The sequence below is a fragment of the Neoarius graeffei genome, chromosome 16 (genome assembly GCF_027579695.1).
Source record: "Neoarius graeffei isolate fNeoGra1 chromosome 16, fNeoGra1.pri, whole genome shotgun sequence".
Taxonomy (NCBI): Eukaryota; Metazoa; Chordata; class Actinopteri; order Siluriformes; family Ariidae; genus Neoarius; species Neoarius graeffei.
In genome coordinates, this window is record NC_083584.1 from 11571773 (window position 1) to 11595760 (window position 23988).

The 23988-nt window shown below is 44.3% G+C and overlaps 1 protein-coding gene across 2 annotated transcripts in view; it reads left to right on the forward strand.

Moving 5' to 3' along the window:
* Positions 1-23988, forward strand: part of LOC132900412 (potassium channel subfamily T member 2) — a 349331-nt gene that overhangs the window by 280378 nt on the left and 44965 nt on the right. For both annotated transcript variants that reach the window (XM_060942489.1, XM_060942490.1), the window contains exons 15-17: positions 16051-16159; positions 17802-17858; positions 23289-23441. In XM_060942489.1, the coding sequence (XP_060798472.1) occupies positions 16051-16159; positions 17802-17858; positions 23289-23441 (319 nt within the window). The remainder of the gene's footprint in view (positions 1-16050; positions 16160-17801; positions 17859-23288; positions 23442-23988) is intronic.

Consider the following 23988-nt stretch of genomic DNA (forward strand, 5'->3'; position numbering starts at 1 on the left):
CCTGCATGTCTTTGGACTGTGGGGGAAACCGGAGCACCCGGAGGAAACCCACGCGGACACGGGGAGAACATGCAAACTCCGCACAGAAAGGCCCTCGCTGGCCACAGGGCTCGAACCCGGACCTTCTTGCTGTGAGGCGACAGCGCTAACCACTACGCCACTGTGCCGCCCGGTTTTCTGAATGATTGGAAAAATGTTGGCTTCCATTATTTTTTTCAGGCCTGGCGTTAGTTTGATGCCCAGATATGTTAAACCTTCTGGCATCCATCTAAATTTCCAGTTCTTTCTGATCTCTGGGGGGTACGTTTTGGATAACGGCATGGCTTCTGATTTCTACCAGTTAACCGTATATCCAGATATATCTGAAAATAGGTTTATAACTGAGCAAATTTCCGGGACTGAGGATTCAGGGTCACTAGATATCAATAAAACATCATCCGCGTACAGAAGAAGCTTGTGTTCTTCCTGACCTGCTTGCACACCCCGTATATTTGAATTAGCCCGTAAGGCTATGGCCAGGGGTTTGAGAAAAATGGCAAAAATTAGAGGCGATCCTTGTCGAATGCCACGATTAAGCCTGATTTGAGAAGACGTAATGCCATTAGTTAAAATTTGTGGCTGATGGATCGGTGTACATTAGTTCCACCCACCTCCTAAATACTGGTCCAAATCCAAATTTTTCTAGTGTATAAAACAAAAAAGGGAACTCCACTTTATCAAACGCCTTTTCAGCATCCAATGAAAAGGCAACAGTTGGTGTGTCATAATTCCTTGTCGTCCACATATGTAACAGTCTTCGAAGGTTGTCTGCAGAGCTCCTGCCCCGCATGAACCCCACCTGATTCTGATGGATGAGTAATGGGACCACTTCTTCCGATCTAGTTGCTAAGATTTTGGCAAGGATTTTTTCATCCACATATTAATTAAAGATATAGAGCGATAATTAGCACACTGCTATGGATCTCTTCCCTTTTTATGCAGTAGCGTAATAACAGCTGCCCTCATGCTTTCAGGTAGCCTACCTCTTTGCAATGCATCTCAGTATATGACCAGCAGTCTAGGAGCAAGGTCTTCTATGAATTTCTGATAAAAATCTACTGAGAACCCATCGTTTCCGGGGGCCTTTCCTATCTTGAGCCCTCGTATTGCTTTTTTGATTTCTTCTACAGAGATATCGTTCTCCAAAAGAGCTCTCCCATCCTGTGTCAAAGCTGGAATTTCAATTGAAGAAAAAAAACCTTTCTAATTTGTTTTTATCCATCCCACCCTGAGATGTATACAAATCTTGATAAAACGCCCTAAATGTGGAATTTATGTCTCTTTTGTTCGTAATGAGATTATTGTCTTTATCAAAAATAGATGGAATAATATTTTGAGATTGTATTTGTTTTACTCTGTGCGCCAGAACTTTGCCAGCTCTCTCCCCCTGCTTGAAATATTTCTGCCTGGTGCAAAACAGGGCAAATTCAGTTTTTCTGTTCAGTATGTCATTTAATTTGCATTTAAGCTCATTCAGTTTACCCCATGTATCCGCGTCTTGCTGCTCCATGTGTTGCTTTTCAAGCTTTTTGATATCTTGATCTAGTTTAAGTAGCCTTTGACTCTCCACTTTTTTGATACATGAACATCTTTTGAATAATACGCCCCCTCAGAAAAGATTTGAAAGCATCCCACATTACCCCATGGTCCTCTATAGAGCCTTCATTATGCTCCAAGAATTCCTGCATTACGGATTTAATAAAGATGCAGTTTTCTTCCCTGTTCAGCATACAGTTGTTAAAACACCATCGCAAGCTTTTTTCTGCTTTATCTAGAGAGCAGAGGACCAAATCCACTGGTGCATGGTCAGATGTTTCCAATTGTAGAATTTAGCACCTGACTGACCAAATTACGGGATAAAAGAAAGTAATTGTGACAGTTCGTATGGGTGGGTGGAGCATAGAAGGACGGCAGGCCAGAACTGAGTTCACAAAACTCTTTTTTTATTGTTACACTTTTCAGCGTACACTCTCCCAGACACTCAGACACACGCGCGCACACATTAGTCATCTGGTTGGGGAGAGAGCTCCCTCTGCTCTCGCGCTCTCTCCTTAAATAGGGCGGGGTCACTGGGGAAGACACACAAACACATTGACATCAGGTGCAGTGATTCTGCCACTTACCTTCCCTGACTCCGCCCTCCGGTCAGAGACCAACGCTTGACCACGCCCCCGCTGCCACATACCCCCACCGCCCGACTCAGGCCGGGCGGCTGTCCGGCCTGCAGCCGACTCCCCTCCCGACGGGAGAGGAAGTCCGCCACGACCATCTGCGCCCCTGGCCTGTGGATCACCTTGAAGTTAAAGGGTTGGAGTGCCAGATACCAATGGGTGATCCGCGCGTTGGCATCCTTCTTGCAGTGGAGCCACTGGAGGGGCACGTGATCCGAACAGAGGGTGAAAGGGCATCCCAGCAGGTAGTAACGGAGGGCGAGGACCGCCCACTTGATCGCCAGGCACTCTTTCTCAATGGTGCTGTAGCGCCCCTCACGCACTGACAGCTTCCTACTGATATACAGTACTGGGCGATCCTCCCCCTCCACCTCCTGGGACAAAACAGCCCCCAGCCCTCTGTCCGACACGTCTGTCTGCAACATAAAGAGGAGAGAAAAGTCAGGGGAGTGTAAAAGTGGCCCCCCACACAGTGCAGCCTTTACCTCAGAAAAAGCCCACTGGCATTGCTCCGTCCACTGGACCAGATCTGGTGCCCCCTTTTTAGTCAGATCAGTCAGCGGGCTGGTGACGTCCGAATAATTAGGTATAAACCTACGATAATAGCCAGCCAGCCCCAGGAACTGTCTCACCCCCTTTTTGGTCTTGGGCCTCGGGCAGGTCGCAATTGCTGTTGTCTTGTTAATTTGGGGACGCACCTGCCCGTTGCCCAAGTGGAAACCCAGATACCGTACTTCCACCCGCCCAATCGCACACTTCTTCGGGTTGGCTGTGACTCACCTCAGCGACCTAAGGATGGCCCTCAGATGTTGGAGGTGCCTCGGCCAGTCATTACTATAGATAATGATGTCGTCGAGGTAGGCGGCCGCATAGGTGGCGTGGGGGTGGAGGACCCTATCCATCAGCCGCTGAAACATAGCAGGCGCCCCAAACAGCCCAAAAGGAAGTGTGACAAATTAGTGTAAGCCGAACAGTGTGGAAAAGGCCATTTTTTCTTGGGATAAAGGAGTCAAGGGGATCTGCCAATAACCCTTTGTTAAATCCAGTGTCGAGTAAAAGCGAGCCGTGCCTAGCCGATCGAGCAACTCATCAATACGAGGCATTGGGTACGCGTCAAATTTAGACACCGCGTTGACTTTTCTATAGTCTACACAGAACCGGACCGACCCGTCGGCCTTGGGTACCAAGACCACCGGGCTGCTCCAGTCACTGTGGGACTCCTCGACGATGCCCATTTCGAGCATGGTCTCAAGTTCTTCCCGAACCACTTTTTTCTTGTGCTTGGGTAACCTGTAAGGGCGGCTACGCACTACCACCCCCGGGGGCATCTCAATGTGGTTGACTAGTTCAGTTAGTTAGCTCTATTCAGCACTCAAACGTCACCAGATACAAATTCATCCTCAGGTTCAATATGGGCTCGTCTAAAAAACACAAAGAGAAGGATAAGGATCAAGACCCGGAGGAGCGACATCGGGAACATAAAAAGCACCGACATAAGGATCGGGAAAGGGATAAAGAAAAGGAGAAGAGGAAGAGATCTCGATCCCGGGTTTCGGCACCACTGTGACAGTTCGTATGGGTGGGTGGAGCATAGAAGGACGGCAGGCCAGAACTGAGTTCACAAAACTCTTTTTTTTATTGTTACACTTTTCAGCGTACACTCTCCCAGACACTCAGACACACGCGCGCACACATTAGTCGTCTGGTTGGGGAGAGAGCTCCCTCTGCTCTTGCTCTCTCTCCTTAAATAGGGCGCGGTCACTGGGGAAGACACACAAACACATTAATTGACATCAGGTGCAGTGATTCTGCCACTTACCTTCCCTGACTCCGCCCTCCGGTTACAGACCGACGCTTGACCACGCCCCCGCTGCCACAGTAATCTATCCTGGAATAACTTGAGTGAGGATGTGAAAAAAGTAAAGTCCTTTTCATGTGGATGCAATAATCTCCAAATATCTACAAGACCCAACTCTTCAGACAACACATCTATTGCCATAATCCCGGCAGGGTTAGCTTGGGTGGGTTGATAAGTTTTATCCATTATTAAATTTCTGACTTGATTAAAGTCCCCCCTAGAATTATATTATTGTTTCCCATATTTCTGATTAAGTTGCAGACTTCGTGAAAAAATTCTGGGTTGACAGAATTAGGAGCATAAATGTTAGCAATAGTCGTCCTTTGACCCTCTAAAGTGACATCCAATATAATCCATCTACCGTCCTTGTGAGAGACATGTTTATGTACCTGACAGTCTATATTTTTCCTTATCAGAATACTCACTCCTCTTTTCTGCGAGGAAAATGCACTATGATATTCCTGCGCAACCCATTCTCTTTTGAGTTTTGCTGCTTCCTCATCATTTAAGATGGGTTTCTTGGATGAGGGCTATATCAGCCTTTTTTTGTTTCAGATAAGTGAGGATTTTTTTCCTTTTAACCACATTATTGCACCCTGAAATATTCCAAGTTACAATTTTAACCAGCTGCATATTGCTCTTCTGGAATAATAATACACTACCATCCCAATGAGGCAACCCACCATCTTGGTTGCCCCTCCTCTGCTATTAGAAGTTTTCAGGAATACAGGATTAAAAGTATCAAAACTGTATCTGCATGAGACACCTAGGGTTAAACACCAAACAAACAAATACAAACTTAAAAACACACTGTAACCGCAGCCGACAAACGTTACTTTCCAACATCAAACCTTCCGCTAAGCGCATGGCTCCCCCAGCTGCACCCACACGGCCAGCTACCTCACCATTCCCCCTGAATTTTGACGTATCCCTTTTATCCATTGCGAAACGCTGTAAGTTTGTTATTAAAGCTTGACTGAACCCCTACATCATAAACCATATCCATGTAAAGACCACTCATGTCCAGTTCAAACTTCTCAGCGTTTTTTTCCCCCTTTTTTTTCTTTCTTCCTTCTTTCGACATCATTCCAGTATGAACTCGCTGGCCCCCGTTATCCCCTCGCCTTCGTGGCGGATGAGAAAGGCTTTTGCATCCGCCGCACACGAGAACTCATGCTGCTTGTTGTCCAGAGTGAAAGTCATTGTTGCCGGGTATCGTAGGGCATATTCCACATTACGTTTATGGAGAATTCGCCTCACCTCCTCGTATTTTTTGCATTTCTCTTGTATCTCCTGTGCATAATCTTGGAAGAAAAAGATCCTTGCACCGTTCCAGGTGACTTGCATCTTCTTTCTCGCTGCCGTTAACACAGCAGCTTTAGCCTAGTCCCGTAGGAACCGAACAATGATGTGCCTTGGCCTGGCGTTGTCTCCTGGCCGAAGGCCAACCCGGTGGATCCTGTCAACTTCGTACCAGCCATCAACATTAATATCCAATGCCTCCGATAGCAGTGTTTTCATAAAGCCATCCCAGTCACAGCCTTCCATTCCTTCTTTCACACCCGCAATACGCATGTTTTGATGCCAGGAAAAGCCTTCCAGCGCCGTTATTTCCTCTTTCAACATATGATTTGGTCTTGCTAGGTCTTTCACCACCGGGGCCCTATTCGTCTCTTCATCCTCGAGTTTGGATATTCTGGATTCTGCCTCAGTAATTCTGCAGCCCAGACTTTTAACAATCTCATTCACCACCTCAAGTCCCTTTTTTACCCCCAAGATGTCCATAGCCAGACTCTCAAGAATATTTTTGATACCCTGCAATTCAGTCATTACGGTTGTGGCGTCTTGTGGAGATGAATCCGCCATCTTAATTGCATCGGCAGTCTCCTGGGTGTTCTTGCCACGTTGGTTTTGAGAGGGGTTACGAGTAAAATAGAGGCTTTTTACCGACATATTACTTTGCAGTATCTGATTCGTCAGCAGTATATTGCAACTTCAATTTATTCGTCAGCAGTATATTGCAACTGCTATTGCAACTTCAATTTATAAGAGAACTGGGGAAACAGCTAAGCAGGTTCGGCTTGCTTCTCCTACGCAGCCATCTTGGGCGTGTCACCAACCAGAGGGAACTAAATTTCACCAATTTTATGAAATCAAAAGGCCATCTCGCTTTAAAGTGTGTGTGGGGGATTTGTTTGTTTGTTTGTTTTTTAACAGTTTTGCATTTTGCAAAATTTCTTCTCTCATCTCATTATCTCTAGCCGCTTTATCCTTCTACAGGGTCGCAGGCGAGCTGGAGCCTATCCCAGCTGACTTCGGGCGAAAGGCGGGGTACACCCTGGACAAGTCGCCAGGTCATCACAGGGCTGACACATAGACACAGACAACCATTCACACTCACATTCACACCTACGCTCAATTTAGAGTCACCAGTTAACCTAACCTGCATGTCTTTGGACTGTGGGGGAAACCGGAGCACCCGGAGGAAACCCACGCGGACACGGGGAGAACATGCAAACTCCGCACAGAAAGGCCCTCGCCGGCCCCAGGGCTCGAACCCAGGACCTTCTTGCTGTGAGGCAACAGCGCTAACCACTACACCACCGTGCCGCCCTGCAAAATTTCTTGAATAATACAAAAGGCTTGAATAATCTAGCACAAAATTATCAAATACTCTAAATGTTGTTAACTCGCATCCATTAAGGAGATTAAGGATGTTCTATTAATTTACTTAAAATATGTGTATCACGCCATGGGATTTTTGTACCAGATGCTCTGTTTACAGAATGCATAGAAACAGCGTTGAAAAACAAACATTATTTTGCACCGTTTGTTTTCACTGGCTAATCCAGTAACTATCAATGAATAATCACTTCAATAGCGCCCCTATAGGATACATTTACCACTTTTAAAGGAGAACTGAAGTCATTTTTAAACTTGCTTTATTTCTTAATTAACGTGTTATTCAATGACATTTTTGGTTTTAGTAACCTTATATCGTGACTCGTATTGGCAACTAATTGCAATTAAATATTATACTTATCGGCCTGTTCGGTTTTTAGCCATGTTGAATTTAGTTCGTTTGGTCCACGGTAGGCGTCGCTTATCCGCGCGATCTTCACGAGACTTGTGTGAGACTTTGAAGCGTGAAGTGTCAGCCAGGTGTCAGTGCCGCCATTTTCCAAACGCAATATTGTACAAAAACAAGTTTAAATGACGATTACTGCCTACTTTTTTCAAACTTTCCTGATTGCTATCAAAACAAACAAAACTTCCGGCTTGATTACATCAGCATCGAAAGAGAGCGCACATGTCTTTTGACGACGTTGGCAAATGTTGGTCGCTTTGATTTCCGCTGTACGTTTTACTTCCGTCCTACGATGTCTCACATAGGTCTCAACGAATCTCGTTTACGGCCGTCGCTTTGACATATGGACTGATATATTACAGAGCATATTTCAAACACTCAGAACTTGCTATAGCAGCGACAAAATAGCGATCAAAAATGCATTCCGATATTTAATAAAATGAGAGAAATAGAATTTTGATGATAAAAAATTTGCCTTCAGTTCTTCTTTAACATCATTCATGATTGGGACACGTATACCGTAGATCTTCCTTCTGCCATCAAAATCAGCGAATAACATTTTGATTTGTTGTGAAAATTCGTCGATCACGCATGTGCAGTTTTCACACAACATTTGCTTGGTGGTGCTAATAGTTCACCACGTGTTTTCTTGACCTTCCGGGCAGCATTTTGTGGTCTGTTGCTGAACAAATCTGGGAAATCCGCCAATAATCTACAGTCAAGATTGTCTCCTGATGGATTCACAAGGTTCTGTATCATCTGCGCCTGGAAAATGGACCATTTTTGGGTTGCACACATGTGATTTCATGTCAGATTTACAGTAACTTCCCTTGGTCCAGTTTCACTTCGGTCTGTATTTCCTGTATACAGAGGCTTGGTCGTGTAATACAGCAGGTACAACTCAAAATCCATCATCTGAGCATCTGGTATGAAAATCTGGTGGACTGACACATATATTTTTTTAAAAATCATCATTTACTTTCACTCTGTGCTCCAGGTAACAGAGTTGTCTTCCAAAGCGACTTTCAGTCAGTATCACAACGTGACTGAAAATAAAGTATAAACAAAAAAAAACAACAAAAGAACATTATTTGCTTCTTCCCGTCCTCTTCAGGAAATTAAATGTGGATGATGCAACTTCCTGTTCTGTGAACTTGTGAAATGTTTCCCAATATTTCATCAGGTTTGGTTTGAGTGTATTCAGGTAAAAAGGTTGAGTGAACACTGTGTACATTTTCTTTCTTGTCATAATCTGTAATGGACAATGTGTAGAAAAGGATGAGATGTTCAACAGATTCAGACATTAATGCAGAAATTATAGACATTTTAATCACTGTCTTTCAAAATACAGTCAAGTGTAGTTAAAGCGAGGAGGCTGTTTTTACAGCAACAGAGCACACAGACGTACTGTATTTGTGTTTCCTGTATGACTTTACAGGACCTTGGTGTCCTGATAACCATTACATTCAGTAATCAGGGGTGTCGCTAGGATTTTTCAAAGGGGGAGGTCACACACTGACTGGCAGCCTGAGTACATGATCTCATCTCATCTCATTATCTGTAGCCGCTTTATCCTGTTCTACAGGGTCGCAGGCAAGCTGGAGCCTATCCCAGCTGACTATGGGCGAAAGGCGGGGTACACCCTGGACAAGTCGCCAGGTCATCACAGGGCTGACACATAGACACAGACAACCATTCACACTCACATTCACACCTACGCTCAATTTAGAGTCACCAGTTAACCTAACCTGCATGTCTTTGGACTGTGGGGGAAACCGGAGCACCCGGAGGAAACCCACACGGACACGGGGAGAACATGCAAACTCCGCACAGAAAGGCCCTCGCCCGCCACGGGGCTCGAACCCGAACCTTCTTGCTGTGAGGCGACAGCGCTAACCACTACACCACCGTGCCGCCCCTGAGTACATTATGTAACAAAAAATAATTACCATTGTACGGAAGCCGCGAGAGGCCCTTCATATAATCTTTTTTTTTATTCACCTTGTTATCCCGAGATAACGACATAATTAATTCAGGATCTCGAGAAAACAACACAACTAATTCGAGATCTCGAGAAAACAAAACCATTATTCCGAGATGACGACATAATTAATTCAGGATCTCGAGAAAACAACACAGCTAATTCGAGATCTCGAGAAAACAAAACCGTTATTTCGAGATCTCGAGAAAACAAAACAATTATTTCATGATCTCGAGTAAACAGCTGAGAAATGGTTCATTCAGGTGCGCCAAGAGACTTGTGTAATTTTGAAATTATCCCTTATTAAAAGACTTAATGCAATCTCTCCCTGTGTCAACCCCTGATCAAAATATTGCCTTATTAGGTGATCGATTATTCCAGACATTCTAATGACCAAAGTTGCGTCTATACAGAATGAGAAATAGCCCCAAAGTCAGCATATCACAAGTCTCTTGGCGCACCTGAATGAACCATTTCTCAGCTGTTTACTCGAGATCATGAAATAATTGTTTTGTTTTCTCGAGATCTCGAAATAACGGTTTTGTTTTCTCGAGATCTCAAATTAGCTGTGTTGTTTTCTCGAGATCCTGAATTAATTATGTCGTCATCTCGGAATAACGGTTTTGTTTTCTCGAGATCTCGAATTAGTTGTGGTGTTTTCTCGAGATCCTGAATTAATTATGTCGTTATCTCGGGATAACAAGGTGAATAAAAAAAAAGATTATATGAAGGGCCTCTATCAGCTTCCGTACCATTGCTAGTTTTAGGTAGCTTAGAAACCGGCTCTTCCATTATTGCGGTTTCTTCCATGTTTTCTTGATGATGTGTTCTAGAAACGGCACTAAAACTTAGCTTCGAAGCCACAAAATGCAACTTTGATGGAAAAAAATATATAATAAATTGCTGACCTCTCTTCATGTCGAAAGAAGGAGGAAAGTTTTGCTTGTTTTGACATGGCGAATTATTAACAAGAGGAAATACTTGTAATTCGCAACTAAAAAGACCGCAGCTACACCAGCAGCTTGACCGTGCTTTCTAGTGCGATCGTGTTGCGCTTGCGCAGAGCGGTGTCAGTCCTGCGTGCCTTGGCTTGTGCCAAGGGCTGCGCACGCGTCTGACGAGCTCAGGCACGTGCTCCATTAACAAAGAACACCTGTCTTTAATCAATGAAATATGTTTAGGCTATTTAAGGACCGCACCCATGCAAGGACGATGTGAAGTATTGCGCCGCGTCTAGTGTGCCTTACTGAGCCTTGTTCCCTGTCCTTGTTGACCTCCTGGTTTTTCAACTCCTGATCAAGATTCTCGTCCCTTGATCTTGTATAGTTTTGCCTCTGATATTCTGTCCGCGCCTTGATTGACCTCCTGCCTGTTTCCTCGATTACGACTTTGACTGCTGTTTTGGATTGTTTGCCTGTTGTGTGCATTTCACGCACTTTATGCTCATATCGCACTGTGTATTATTTAACATATCTGCACCTACATCCGCCTCTCCAGCACACACACTGACAAACTGGGCCAGCTACGCCCCTGGTAATGTAAAAGCAGAGCTCGTGATGAGTTCTCATCTCATTATCTCTAGCCGCTTTATCCTTCTACAGGGTCGCAGGCAAGCTGGAGCCTATCCCAGCTGACTACGGGCGAAAGGCGGGGTACACCCTGGACAAGTCGCCAGGTCATCACAGGGCTGACACATAGACACAGACAACCATTCACACCTACGGTCAATTTAGAGTCACCAGTTAACCTAACCTGCATGTCTTTGGACTGTGGGGGAAACCGGAGCACCCGGAGGAAACCCACGCGGACACGGGGAGAACATGCAAACTCCACACAGAAAGGCCCTCGCCGGCCATGGGGCTCGAACCCAGGACCTTCTTGCTGTGAGGCGACAGCGCTAACCACTACACCACCGTGCCGCCCCCGTGATGAGTTTATGAACAAAATATTTCCAAGAGCACAAAACAAACCTCATCTCATCTCATTATCTCTAGCCGCAGGGTCGCAGGCAAGCTGGAGCCTATCCCAGCTGACTATGGGTGAAAGGCGGGGTAAACCCTGGACAAGTCGCCAGGTCATCACAGGGCTGACACATAGACAAACCACCATTCACATTCACACCTACGGTCAATTTAGAGTCACCAGTTAACCTAACCTGCATGTCTTTGGACTGTGGGGGAAACCGGAGCACCCGGAGGAAACCCACGCGGACATGGGGAGAACATGCAAACTCCGCACAGAAAGGCCCTCGCCGGCCATGGGGCTCGAACCCGGACCTTCTTGCTGTGAGGCGACAGCACTAACCACTACACCACCGTGCCGCCCAAAACCAACCTGAATAGAATAATAATATTCTAGCACCATGAATGAACCATCGAATTGTGTTGTGTATTTCACATCAATAAATCACTGCATTGTGTTGTGGCATTATTGTGAGACCAATAATGAGAGAAACATCGCAGTTGCGATACATATTTATTCCTTTCTTTGACACCGCATGCCATGCGCCAGAAACAACACCTCGTCTCGTCTCATCTCGTCTTCTTCCACTTATCCGGGGCCGGGTCGCGGAGGCAGCAGTCTGAGCATAGAAGCCCAAACTTCCCTCTCCCCAGACACCTTGGCCAGCTCCTCGGGAAGAACACCGAGGCGTTCCCAGGCCAGCCGAGAGACATAGTCCCTTCAGTGTGTCCTGGGTCTTCCCCGGGGCCTCCTCCCGGGGGGACATGCCTGGAACACCTCCCCAGGGAGGCGTCCAGGAGGCATCCGAAAGAGATGCCCGAGCCACCTCAGCTGATTCCTCTCGATGTGGAGGAGCAGCGGCTCTACTCCGAGCTCCTCCCGAGTGACTGTGCTTCTCACCCTATCTCTAAGGGAGCGCCCAGCCACCCTGCGAAGGAAACTCATTTCGGCCGCTTGTACAGTGGTGCTTGAAAGTTTGTGAACCCTTTAGAATTTTCTATATTTCTGCATAAATATGACCTAAAACATCATCAGATTTTCACACAAGTCCTAAAAGTAGATAAAGAGAACCCAGTTAAACAAATGAGATAAAAATATTATACTTGGTCATTTATTTATTGAGGAAAATGATCCAATATTACATATCTGTGAGTGGCAAAAGTATGTGAAGCTCTAGGATTAGCAGTTAATTTAAAAGTGAAATTAGAGTCAGGTGTTTTCAATCAATGGGATGACAATCAGGTGTGAGTGGGCACCCTGTTTTATTTAAAGAACAGGGATCTATCAAAGTCTGATCTTCACAACACATGTTTGTGGAAGTGTATCATGGCACAAACAAAGGAGATTTCTGAGGACCTCAGAAAAAGTGTTGTTGATGCTCATCAGGCTGGAAAAGGTTACAAAACCATCTCTAAAGAGTTTGGACTCCACCAATCCACAGTCAGACAGATTGTGTACAAATGGAGGAAATTCAAGACCATTGTTACCCTCCCCAGGAATGGTCGACCGACAAAGATCACGCCAAGAGCAAGGCGTGTAATAGTCGGCAAGGTCACAAAGGACCCCAGGGTAACTTCTAAGCAACTTAAGGCCTCTCTCACATTGGCTAATGTTAATGTTCATGAGTCCACCATCAGGAGAACACTGAACAACAGTGGTGTGCATGGCAGGGTTGCAAGGAGAAAGCCACTGCTCTCCAAAAAGAACATTGCTGCTCATCTGCAGTTTGCTAAAGATCACATGGATAAGCCAGAAGGCTATTGGAAAAATGTTTTGTGGATGGATGAGACCAAAATAGAACTTTCTGGTTTAAATGAGAAGCGTTATGTTTGGAGAAAGGAAAGCACTGCATTCCAGCATAAGAACCTTATCCCATCTGTGAAACATGGTGGTGGTAGTATCATGGTTTGGGCCTGTTTTGCTGCATCTGGGCCAGGACGGCTTGCCATCATTGATGGAACAATGAATTCTGAATTATACCAGCGAATTCTAAAGGAAAATGTCAGGACATCTGTCCATGAACTGAATCTCAAGAGAAGGTGGGTCATGCAGCAAGACAACGACCCTAAGCACACAAGTCGTTCTACCAAAGAATGGTTAAAGAAGAATAACCTTAATGTTTTGGAATGGCCAAGTCAAAGTCCTGAACTTAATCCAATGGAAATGTTGTGGAAGGACCTGAAGCGAGCAGTTCATGTGAGGAAACCCACCAACATCCCAGAGTTGAAGCTGTTCTGTACGGAGGAACGGGCTAAAACTCCTCCAAGCCGGTGTGCAGGACTGATCAACAGTTACCGCAAACGTTTAGTTGCAGTTATTGCTGCACAAGGGGGTCACACCAGATACTGAAAGCAAAGGTTCACATACTTTTGCCACTCACAGATATGTAATATTGGATCATTTTCCTAAATGACCAAGTATAATATTTTTGTCTCATTTGTTTAACTGGGTTCTCTTTATCTCCTTTTAGGACTTGTGTGAAAATCTGATGATGTTTTAGATCATATTTATGCAGAAATATAGAAAATTCTAAAGGGTTCACAAACTTTCAAGCACCACTGTATCCGTGATCTTGTTCTTTTGGTCATTACCCAAAGCTCATGACCATAGGTAGATCGACGTAGATCGACCGGTAAATCAAGAGCTTCGCCTTTTGGCTCAGCTCCTTCTTCACCACAACGGACCAGTAAAGCGACCGCATCACTGCGGAGGCTGCACAGATCCGCCTGTCGATGTCATGCTCTATCCTTCCCTCACTCGTGAACAAGATCCCGAGATACTTAAACTCCTCCACTTGAGGCAGGACTTCTCCACCAACCTGGAGAGGGCAAGCCACCTTTTTCCGGTCGAGAACCATGGCCTCGGACTTGGAGATGCTGATTCTCATCCCAGCCGCTTCACACTCGACTGCAAACTGCCCCAGTGCATGCTGAAGGTCCTGGTTTGAAGAAGCCAACAGGACAACATCATCTGCGAAAAGCAGAGATGAAATCCTGTGGTTCCCAAACAGGATTCCTTCCAGCCCCTGACTGCGCCTAGAAATTCTGTCCATAAAGATTATGAACAGAACCGGTGACAAAGGGCAGCCCTGCCGGAGTCCAACATGCACTGGGAACAGGTCTGACTTACTGCCGGCAATGCGAACCAGACTCCTGCCACCATGACACCATGACATTTATTATAGTGCGACTCTGCTGGGTGCCTGGTGGACAGCAGTGAACCAGCGCTTTCGCTTTACATTACTACTGTAGAGTTGCCATTCAATATCACACTCGATACGTCAAACAGTTGTGTGGTTACATCTTTCACATCCATGCACTTTGGAGCTTGGAGTGCAGCACCATTAGAACTAATTACCATGCACCTGTTCCTGATTAGAGCTCAATCACAGCACATACATGTAAGGACTCTGAGTAACACACAGACTTTGCGAAAGCCTTGTATTTTGTATCACTTTTCTGGTTTTGACCCTGTTTGTGTTTTTGGACTCTGAGTATTGTATTACCTTTGATATCCTGTCTGTGCCTTGCTCGACCACTGCCTGTTTTTCGACTCTACCTTTTGTTTACATTTTGGATCTGTTTGCTCGCATGCTTTCAATAAAACTCCGTCTATCATCCTTACATAACAGAAACTGTAGATTAGGGATAAAATTAGCTCATGTTTAAAGTCATTAAAATTCTGTAAAGCTGCTTTGCGACACTGTCTATTGTTAAAAGCGCTATAAAAATAAACTTGACTTGAAACTGTCAACTGTCCAACAAGTGAGTGGACTAATAAAACTGTTTTAACTAGATTTATATGAAACTGTCGTGAATATTTTATGTAAAAGATATGTGTTAATAAATAATCCCAAGTTATTTTTTAAAGTAAATTAAAATTAAGCACTGGATAAAACCCATCTATCTTATGGAAATAAAGACACAAATTTTGTTGTCCGGTGGTTAAGTGTTTGAGATACGTTGCCTTGCGCTTACAGTCAGGTTCCTCATGGTGGTGTACGGACATCGTATGGTTGCGAAAGTCATCAAAAATCAGGTCGATGCATTACCATATTCTCTTAAGTAAGGCGCTCTGCTGTGCGCTCTGACTCATTTTGTCAAATTTTCATTCTCCAGTGATGGAGATTAACTCTAACATTTATTAACTCATGTGGCCGGCAGGTGATGAGTTTATGCCATTATGTGTCGTCCGTCTGGCGTCCGTCCAGCATCATCCACATTTCACGAAAATCGCTGCTTCTCTTTCAGTTTTTCAACAATTTTTATTCTTTTTGGCAGGAAGGGAGGTCTGCCTGGGGTGCATATAGCTTCAACCCAGATTTGCATAATTGCAATTAATAATGAAGATATGGAGTAATTAATCAATCCTTAACGAGCAGTTTCCACACATCACTTCTTTGTTCTCAATTCTTCACTGATTTTTATTCTTTCTCTCATGAAAGTAAGTGTACCTAGGGTGCATCTAACTTCTACCCAGATTTGCTTAATTACAATTGTTAATGAAATTATGGAATAATTAAGCCTTAATGAACAGTTCAACAAAAGTTGCTTCCAATCAGTTCCTCGCCGTTTTGGATTCTTTCTGTTAAATAAGTTGGTATTCCTAGGGTGGATATCGCTTCTATATATAGCTTGTATATAGTGTATATAGCTTGCAACATTTATTGCGCAAGGTGGCCCACTTTAGATCGTTCCTTCTGGAATAGACAGAGCCGGAGTGAGCTACGCCATCACTGACGGTCTCATTTACGTTGATCTCAGTGATGGTTATACTTTAAAAAAATAATTTTTTTCCTGATTATTTCCTTATGTTCCATTGATGCAACTTAATTCTGATGCAGTTGCTGTGACTTTCTGTCTCTCAGGTTGTTGGGAATAAAAAGAAGTCTAGCTACCATTTTCTCCTGTCTTCAATATGTTTTTTTTTTACTTATTTTTGTTTAATACAGATCATGTGGTGTGTGAAGAAGAGTTTAAGTACGCCATGCTTGCCCTCAACTGTGTGTGCCCGGGCACGTCCACTCTGATTACCTTACTGATCCATTCCTCCAGAGGACAGTGAGTGTATATACACACACATACACACACACACAGACAAACAAAAAAAATTGGGGCAATATAGAGTCACCAGGTCATGTTTTTGAGAGGTGCGAGAGTCCAGAGGAAGCCCATACATACCCCCTTTCCACCAATGTGAACCAGGTGCTAGTTCTGTGCTGGTGCTCGTGCTGATTCAGAGCTGCTTCAACTTGTGAAACTTCTAAGAACCAGTTTGCTTTTCCATGAGCTACAGAGTCACGTCATTACATCATTGTATAGATCTCCGCTTTCCCATCCACTAGCACCACTAGCCTGCCATACTAGAACTGCTAGCACCAAGCACAGCAACAGTGACGGACTACATCATCTTTGTTTCTTCTTCTTTGGATTAGTCAGACTAGACTCTACACTAACTCTGTTTTTTGTTGTTGTTGTTTTTTTCCTTCATGGTGGTCACAAAGTTTTAACTAGTCTTATTGGTACTAATAATCGCACCTCCAACCCCTTACATAAGTGGTTCTTGGTTCTAGTCCAGGAAAGACCTGGTGCCACTCTGGAACCAGTTTTCCTGGCTGCGAACCAGTTCTTTGGCTGTCAAAACACAAACTGGTTCAAGATTAGGCATCAGTTCCAAACCAGCCCTGGAACTGCCTTGATGGAAAAGGGGTAACAGACGGTAAGAGTAACCCGAACTCTGGATCGAACCGGGGGACACCGGAGCTGTGAGGCAGCTACACGACACTGTGCCACCCGAGTTAAATTCAGTTTTACTTATATAGCACTTTTAGCAGCAGGGATCATCACAAAGCAGCTTTACAGATGTAGATTTAGATCCCTAATGAGGAAGCCACAGGGAATGGTAATGAGGAAAATCACTCTGAGATGACATAAGGAGGAAACGTCAAGAGGAACCAGAGTATAACATTAATTAGCTAATAATTAGTTAGTTAGTGGAAGGTGTGTGTGAGAGAGGAGATGCGTGTGTATGTTTTTATCTACTACTGAGGACCAAATGTTCCCGCAAGGATAGTAAAATCTGACAATTTCAACCTTGTGGGGACATTTGGATGGTCCCCACAAGGAAATTGCTGCTGTATTTTATTTTTTAAACAAACATTAAAAAAATAGCCAAAAAGTTTCCTTTTCATTACTGAGGTTAGGTTTAGGTGCAGGCCCAGCATTAATTAACTGCAGTAATAATTATGTCAATGGAAGGTCCTCACAAGGATAGTGAGATGTGTGTGTGTGTGTGTGTGTACATGGTGTGATAGTTTTCCTGCCTCACATCCATCCATTAACCAAAAGGAACTGTTTTATCTGTATGTTTGTAAAAGTATCATTTTATTTCGTGAGGACCGGGTGATTGTGAGGACATTTGACACTATCCTATCCTATCAATATGAGGACTCGCACAAAGGGCCAAAAACATATGCTTACCCTTCCCTCACTAACCCCTGACCCCCCACTGTACGACACACACACACGGACAGACAGACCTGAATCACTACCTACATTGTATGCGTTTTAATTTGTGAGGACCAGGTGATTGTGAGGACATCTGACACTATCCTATCAATATGAGGACTTTCACAAATGGCTAAAAACATATGCTCACCCTTCCTTACCTACATTACCAACAGTGTATGTGTTTTATTTTCAGAACAGCACCGTCAGAAACCTTCAAGCAGAGAGGAGGAGCCTTTCAGCCCCTTAACAGGTCCAGAACCTCACAAATAGTGTCTCATTTTACTGCCTAATGGGAAACGGCTCCTAGTGGAGTCCATTAAACAATCTCCATCATGATCTAACAGTTTTAATGCATTATTATTATTATTATTATTATTAACATTAATTGGTTGAACATCACAAAATTGTCCTGAGTAGTGTTTAAGATAAAACTAACATTTATTTAACTGTAGTGAAGTTTCATTTTCTTTCCAGAAATATTCTTGTTCCTCATATTTCACTTGTTTTTACTTTGCTTATGTTCTACTTTATAATTCTTTTCTAATTCATGATGTACGCTAACTACATCGGACAGAATGAACATCTTGCACTTTCGTCCACAAATCAGAGGTGATCCCTGGTGTGTTTCTTGTTGTATTTTAACATCACACTCCATACATTTGAGAAGGACAAAGTATTGGCACCCCTGGCTAGTAGTAGTTTTGTATGGTGTCACACCTCCAGATGAGCATCTCTAAGCCAGTTGTTAAAGGTGTCACCTCCTTCATGTATAGTGGCGTAGCCCCTTGGCACTGCTGTTACTGGGCAATGCAACACTCGGTGGTCAGTGTCTTGTGGGATTCCTGACATTTAGGGCATATAGGGGACTCTGTGTAGCCCCAACGATGCAAACTGGCAGCTGTTCTGGCATGTCTTGAATCTAAGCCTGTTTGCTTGAGTCCACTGTTTTCTAGTTTGGTTGAGGAAGCCAGGTAGTGGATTGGTGGGGTCCTTTATTATTTCCCCACCTCTGGGAACATTTTGGTTCCATTCCTCTCTCCATGATGTTGAAGTTTTCCTTCTTGGTCTTATAGAAGGGTTTTCTTGATTTTAATCTTGAGGTGGTAGGTCCTGCTTCTATTATTTGTTTGAGTGGTATGACACTTTCTGTGTTTGAGATGCGCTGGTGTTGTTTTTGAGCGATCTCTTATCTGCGAAGATGTGGAGGAGCAATGTTGCTCATTGTTGGTAGCCATTCTACTGGTGTTGATTTGATGGCACCAGATATGCTTTGTATGCTTTCGTTCAGTTTGGTGTCAGTCTTTTTTGCATGGGTGCTACGTGCCCGGCGGCACGGTGGTGTAGTGGTTAGCGCTGTCGCCTCACAGCAAGAAGGTCCTGGGTTCGAGCCCCGGGGCCGGCGAGGGCCTTTCTGTGTGGAGTTTGCATGTTCTCCCCGTGTCCGCGTGGGTTTCCTCCGGGTGCTCCGGTTTCCCCCACAGTCCAAAGACATGCAGGTTAGGTTAACTGGTGACTCTAAATTGACCATAGGTGTGAATGTGAGTGTGAATGGTTGTCTGTGTCTATGTGTCAGCCCTGTGATGACCTGGTGACTTGTCCAGGGTGTACCCCGCCTTTCGCCCGTAGTCAGCTGGGATAGGCTCCAGCTTGCCTGCGACCCTGTAGAAGGATAAAGCGGCTAGAGATAATGAGATGAGATGTGTGATGCTACGTGCCCATACTAGGGCACAATATTCAGCTACACTGTAGCATAGTGCTAGTGCTGATGTTCTTAGGACACTCTGGGATGCTCCCCATGTTGTCCCTGCTAACTTCCTGATGACTGAGTTTCTGTTTGCCAGTTTCTGTGCGGTGTCTTCCAGGTGTTTTTTGGATGTTAGGCCTCTGTCAAGGACCACTCCTAGATATTTAGGGTATTTCTCTGGTGGAAGTGGTTCATTATTTAGTAACACCTGTAGGTTTTGATTTGCTTGGTGGTTGTTCAAATGGAAGAGAGTTGCCACAGTTTTTGTGGTGTCCATTTTTAGATACCAGGTGTTGAAAAAAAAAAGCATGGATTGTTTGAGTGTCTCTACTTAGCACAGTTTCCAGTTCTTTAATGTTAATGGGTGGCACGGTGGTGTAGTGGTTATCACGTAAACACACAGTAAAATGGGAAAGTCCAAGGAGCTCAGCGCAGATCTAAGAAAGAGGATTGCCGATATACACAACTCCGGAATGTCTCTTGGAGCCATTTCTAAACAACTGCAAATTCCAAGATCGGTTCAAACAATTGTATCCAAGTTATTGTGAGGTGGAGTCACTTTGTCAAGCCACTTTGCTTCAAGAAAACCCAAACTGTCACCCTCAGCTGAAAGGTAATTGGTTTGGATGGTCAGGAACAACCTGGGAGCCACCATGGCACAACCCTGCCATGAACTGGTAGCTGATGGATCACTGTCTACAGTTCAGTGAGTTTTACATCACCATGGACTAAGAGGCTGCTATCCAAGAAATAACCCCTTGTTCCAAAATTGACACCTTCAAGCTTAACTAAAGTTTGAAGCTGACCACACGGACAAAGAAAAAGCCTTCTGGAGGAAAGCTGTATGGTCAGATGAGACAAAGATTGAGTTGTTTGGCCACAATGACCACAATGTAGAGATGGACACTGTACCAGCTGGTGGTGGTGGTAGGATGCTCTGGGGCTGTTTTGCTGCCAGTGGAACTGGTTCATTGCACAAAGTAGATGGAATAATGAAGAAGAAGAAACCTTTATTTGTCACATGCACACTTCAAGCACAGTGAAACTCATCCTCTGCATTTAACCCATCTGAAGCAGTGAACACACACACCCAGAGCAGTGGGCAGCCACACCAGAGCACCCAGGGAGCAGTCAGGGGTTAGGTACCATGCTCAAGGGCACCTCAGCCCAAGGCCACCCCACATCAACCTAACTGCATGTCTTTGGATTGTGGGGGGAAACCGGAGCACCCGGAGGAAACCCACGCAAACACGGGGAGAACATGCAAACCACACACAGAAAGGCCCTCGCCGGCCGCTGGGTTCGAACCCGGAACCTTCTTGCTGTGAGGCGACCGTGTTAACCACTACACCACCGTGAGGAGGACTACCTCAGAATTCTTCAGCATAAACCATCAGAAACTTGAACACGACTTAGGACTTACAACAGGACAATGAACCTAAACACGCATCAGAGCTGGTTGTGGAGGATAAAGCAGGCTAACATGAAGCTTAAAACAAGTCCTGACTTCAACCCTATTGAAAATATATGGGCTGTGCTTATAAGTCGAGTTCATGCCAAGAAAAAAAAAATTAATTGAATTCTACCATGAAGAGTCGTGAAATATCCAACCAGAATTCTGCCAGAAGCTTGTTCATGGTAAACAAAAATGTTTGGTCAAGGTGAATCTTGCGAAGAGACATTTTACCCAAATATTGTATATTTTTGACTCTGTATGTATAATTTTGACCCTGTGTTGATTTCAGAAAACCTAAAGAAAATTAAAACTTGTACACTAAATTCTAGTGGGGTTTTTTTTCATCTCATTCATCTCATCTCATTATCTGTAGCCGCTTTATCCTGTTCTACAGGGTCGCAGGCAAGCTGGAGCCTATCCCAGCTGACTACGGGTGAAAGGCGGGGTACACCCTGGACAAGTCGCCAGGTCATCACAGGGCTGACACATAGACACAGACAACCATTCACACTCACATTCACGCCTACGGTCAATTTAGAGTCACCAGTTAACCTAACCTGCATGTCTTTGGACTGTGGGGGAAACCGGAGCACCCGGAGGAAACCCACGCGGACACGGGGAGAACATGCAAACTCCGCACAGAAAGGTCCTCGCCGGCCACGGGGCTCGAACCCGGACCTTCTTGCTGTGAGGCGACAGCGCTAACCACTACACCACCGTGCCGGCCGTGTTTTTTTTTTTTTTATTTAAAGATCTATGCTGTACAACCATTGTGTCACAGAAAAAGAACAGTTCAAAGAAATTACTGAAAGCCCAAATATTGCCGTGACGTTCATATCCAAGATGACATTCATGTCACTGTATGGAAACTTCTGACCACAACTGTATGTCACTGATGTATAACTTGAACAAGGTTGGTGTGAGGACTGATCCTTGTGGGACGCCTTTCCTTGTCTTACATCATTTCCTAGGCACACCTGGAATGTTCTGGGCCTTGTCATTTTGTGGAGGAGTTTCAGAGTTTTCTTGCACTTGATGATTCTAGCAAGCTTGAGCATTAATCCTTTTTGTCAGACGGTGTCCTATGCTGCTGTAAGGTCGATAAAGACAGCTCCTGTTTTCACTTTCCATTCATCGCGTGCTTTAATGTATGATGTGAGTGACAGGACCCGTTCTGTTATATCCCTCTTTGATCCAAGCCCTGCTTGTTCAAGAGGGATGTGAGGGTCAAGTAGAGGTGACAGTAAACCCCTGGCTTTGCCTGTGCATTACTCACTAAAAGATAAAACCAAGTTCTCAGTGCATCTTAATTAGGAAATACGAATTAAAGTGTTGCATGTTGATTGTTTTATGATGCATTTTATTTGCTGTGCAAAAGTCTTGGTACACACACCCCTTTTTTTCATACAAACTTTGTTATAGATTTCTATTTTACGACTTCTGCATTATCAAGTTAAAACAATACAAAAACATTTTAAACGTTCATTTTGGGTTTTTTTTTTTTCCAGCACAAATTTAAATGCTACAGGGGAAAAAAAAAAAGTTTTTAATATGTCTGAGCAGTATATTCCATAAGAGAGCACTTTTCAGATTAAAAAAAAAGAAAACATAATGAAGGCTACTGGGAAATTTTTTGGTGCAGAATGAAGAAGCGAGTGTGACAAAGTGTCCAGAAGAACTGTGGCTGGTTCTGCAAGATGCTCAGTTAAACCTACATTTCATTATAAAACTGTACCTGAGAACACTTTTTTTTTTAAGCAAAGGGTCAGGCAGCACGGTGGTGTAGTGGTTAGCGCTGTCGCCTCACAGCAAGAGGGTCCGGGTTCGAGCCCCGTGGCCGGTGAGGGCCTTTCTGTGTGGAGTTTGCATGTTCTCCCCATGTCCGCGTGGGTTTCCTCCGGGTGCTCCGGTTTCCCCCACAGTCCGAAGACATGCAGGTTAGGTTAACTGGTGACTCTAAATTGAGCGTAGGTGTGAATGTGAGTGTGAATGGTTGTCTGTGTCTATGTGTCAGCCCTGTGATGACCTGGCGACTTGTCCAGGGTGTACCCCGCCTTTCGCCCGTAGTCAGCTGGGATAGGCTCCAGCTCGCCTGCGACCCTGTAGAACAGGATAAAGCGGCTAGAGATAATGAGATGAGATGAGCAAAGCGTCGTCTCACACCAAATACTGACTTTCATTTATTACGGCTTACTGCTTTTCGTAGTATTTTTTTTTTAAATGTTGAAACATTTCATTTTAATTATTTTTAAGCCATTTTTGGTCGACAGCATTTCTTTATATGTGCCTAAGACTTTTGCACAGGACTGTAGATGTAAAACTGATTCCGATTATTAATTTTAAAAAAAAATTCTCTATGATCTTTTCCATCACAGTTAATGCTTTGTTCGTGCTGAGATGTTCATGTTGGAGGATTGTGGTGTGGATCTTTATCAAGGTCATTGATGTGGTGTTTTTTGTTTTTTTCTCCTCTGTCACAGGGAAGGAGGAGCTAACTCAGCTGACCAATGGCAGCGCACGTACCGCCGCTGCTCGGCCAATGAGGTGCACCACATCCGGCTGGAGGAGAGCAAGTTTTTCGGGGAGTACCAGGGCAAGAGCTTCACCTTCGCCTCATTCCATGCACACAAGAAGTGAGCTGTGTATACACACACACACACACAGTGGCAGGTAGTATAGATCATACTTGATTCATATGATCCATTCAAACCGAGCTGCTTGCTTTACTCTTGCTGGTGAAAGCACTGTATTGAATTTTATTATTTTAGAAAATTTACGTTTGAGTTCTTTGGATGTGTTTTTATTTTCTTCTTCAAAACTCTGCTGTTGCTGTTGATTTTCTTTCTTTCTTTCTCTAGAGATCCCATAATGTTGTTTTGCAATGCCCGATTTGTTCTGCATTGCTTCGAACCAGCACCTCATCTTCAAAATTGCTTTCCTTCCCATCACAGATAATCATGAAAGCAGTTATGGAACAGATGAGCAAACATCCTTCACCCTTGTGTCAAGTGCAATTGGGGGATGAAGCGCAACAAATCATATAATTCCTACACACGATAGGGATTATTACAGTCATAAGCTAGGATTTAAAGCTGACAATTTGCTCTTTGTGTCCATTTTTACTCATAGGTCGTCCATCACGATTCGCATTTTCTACTTTTGAATACTTTTTTGGTTTGA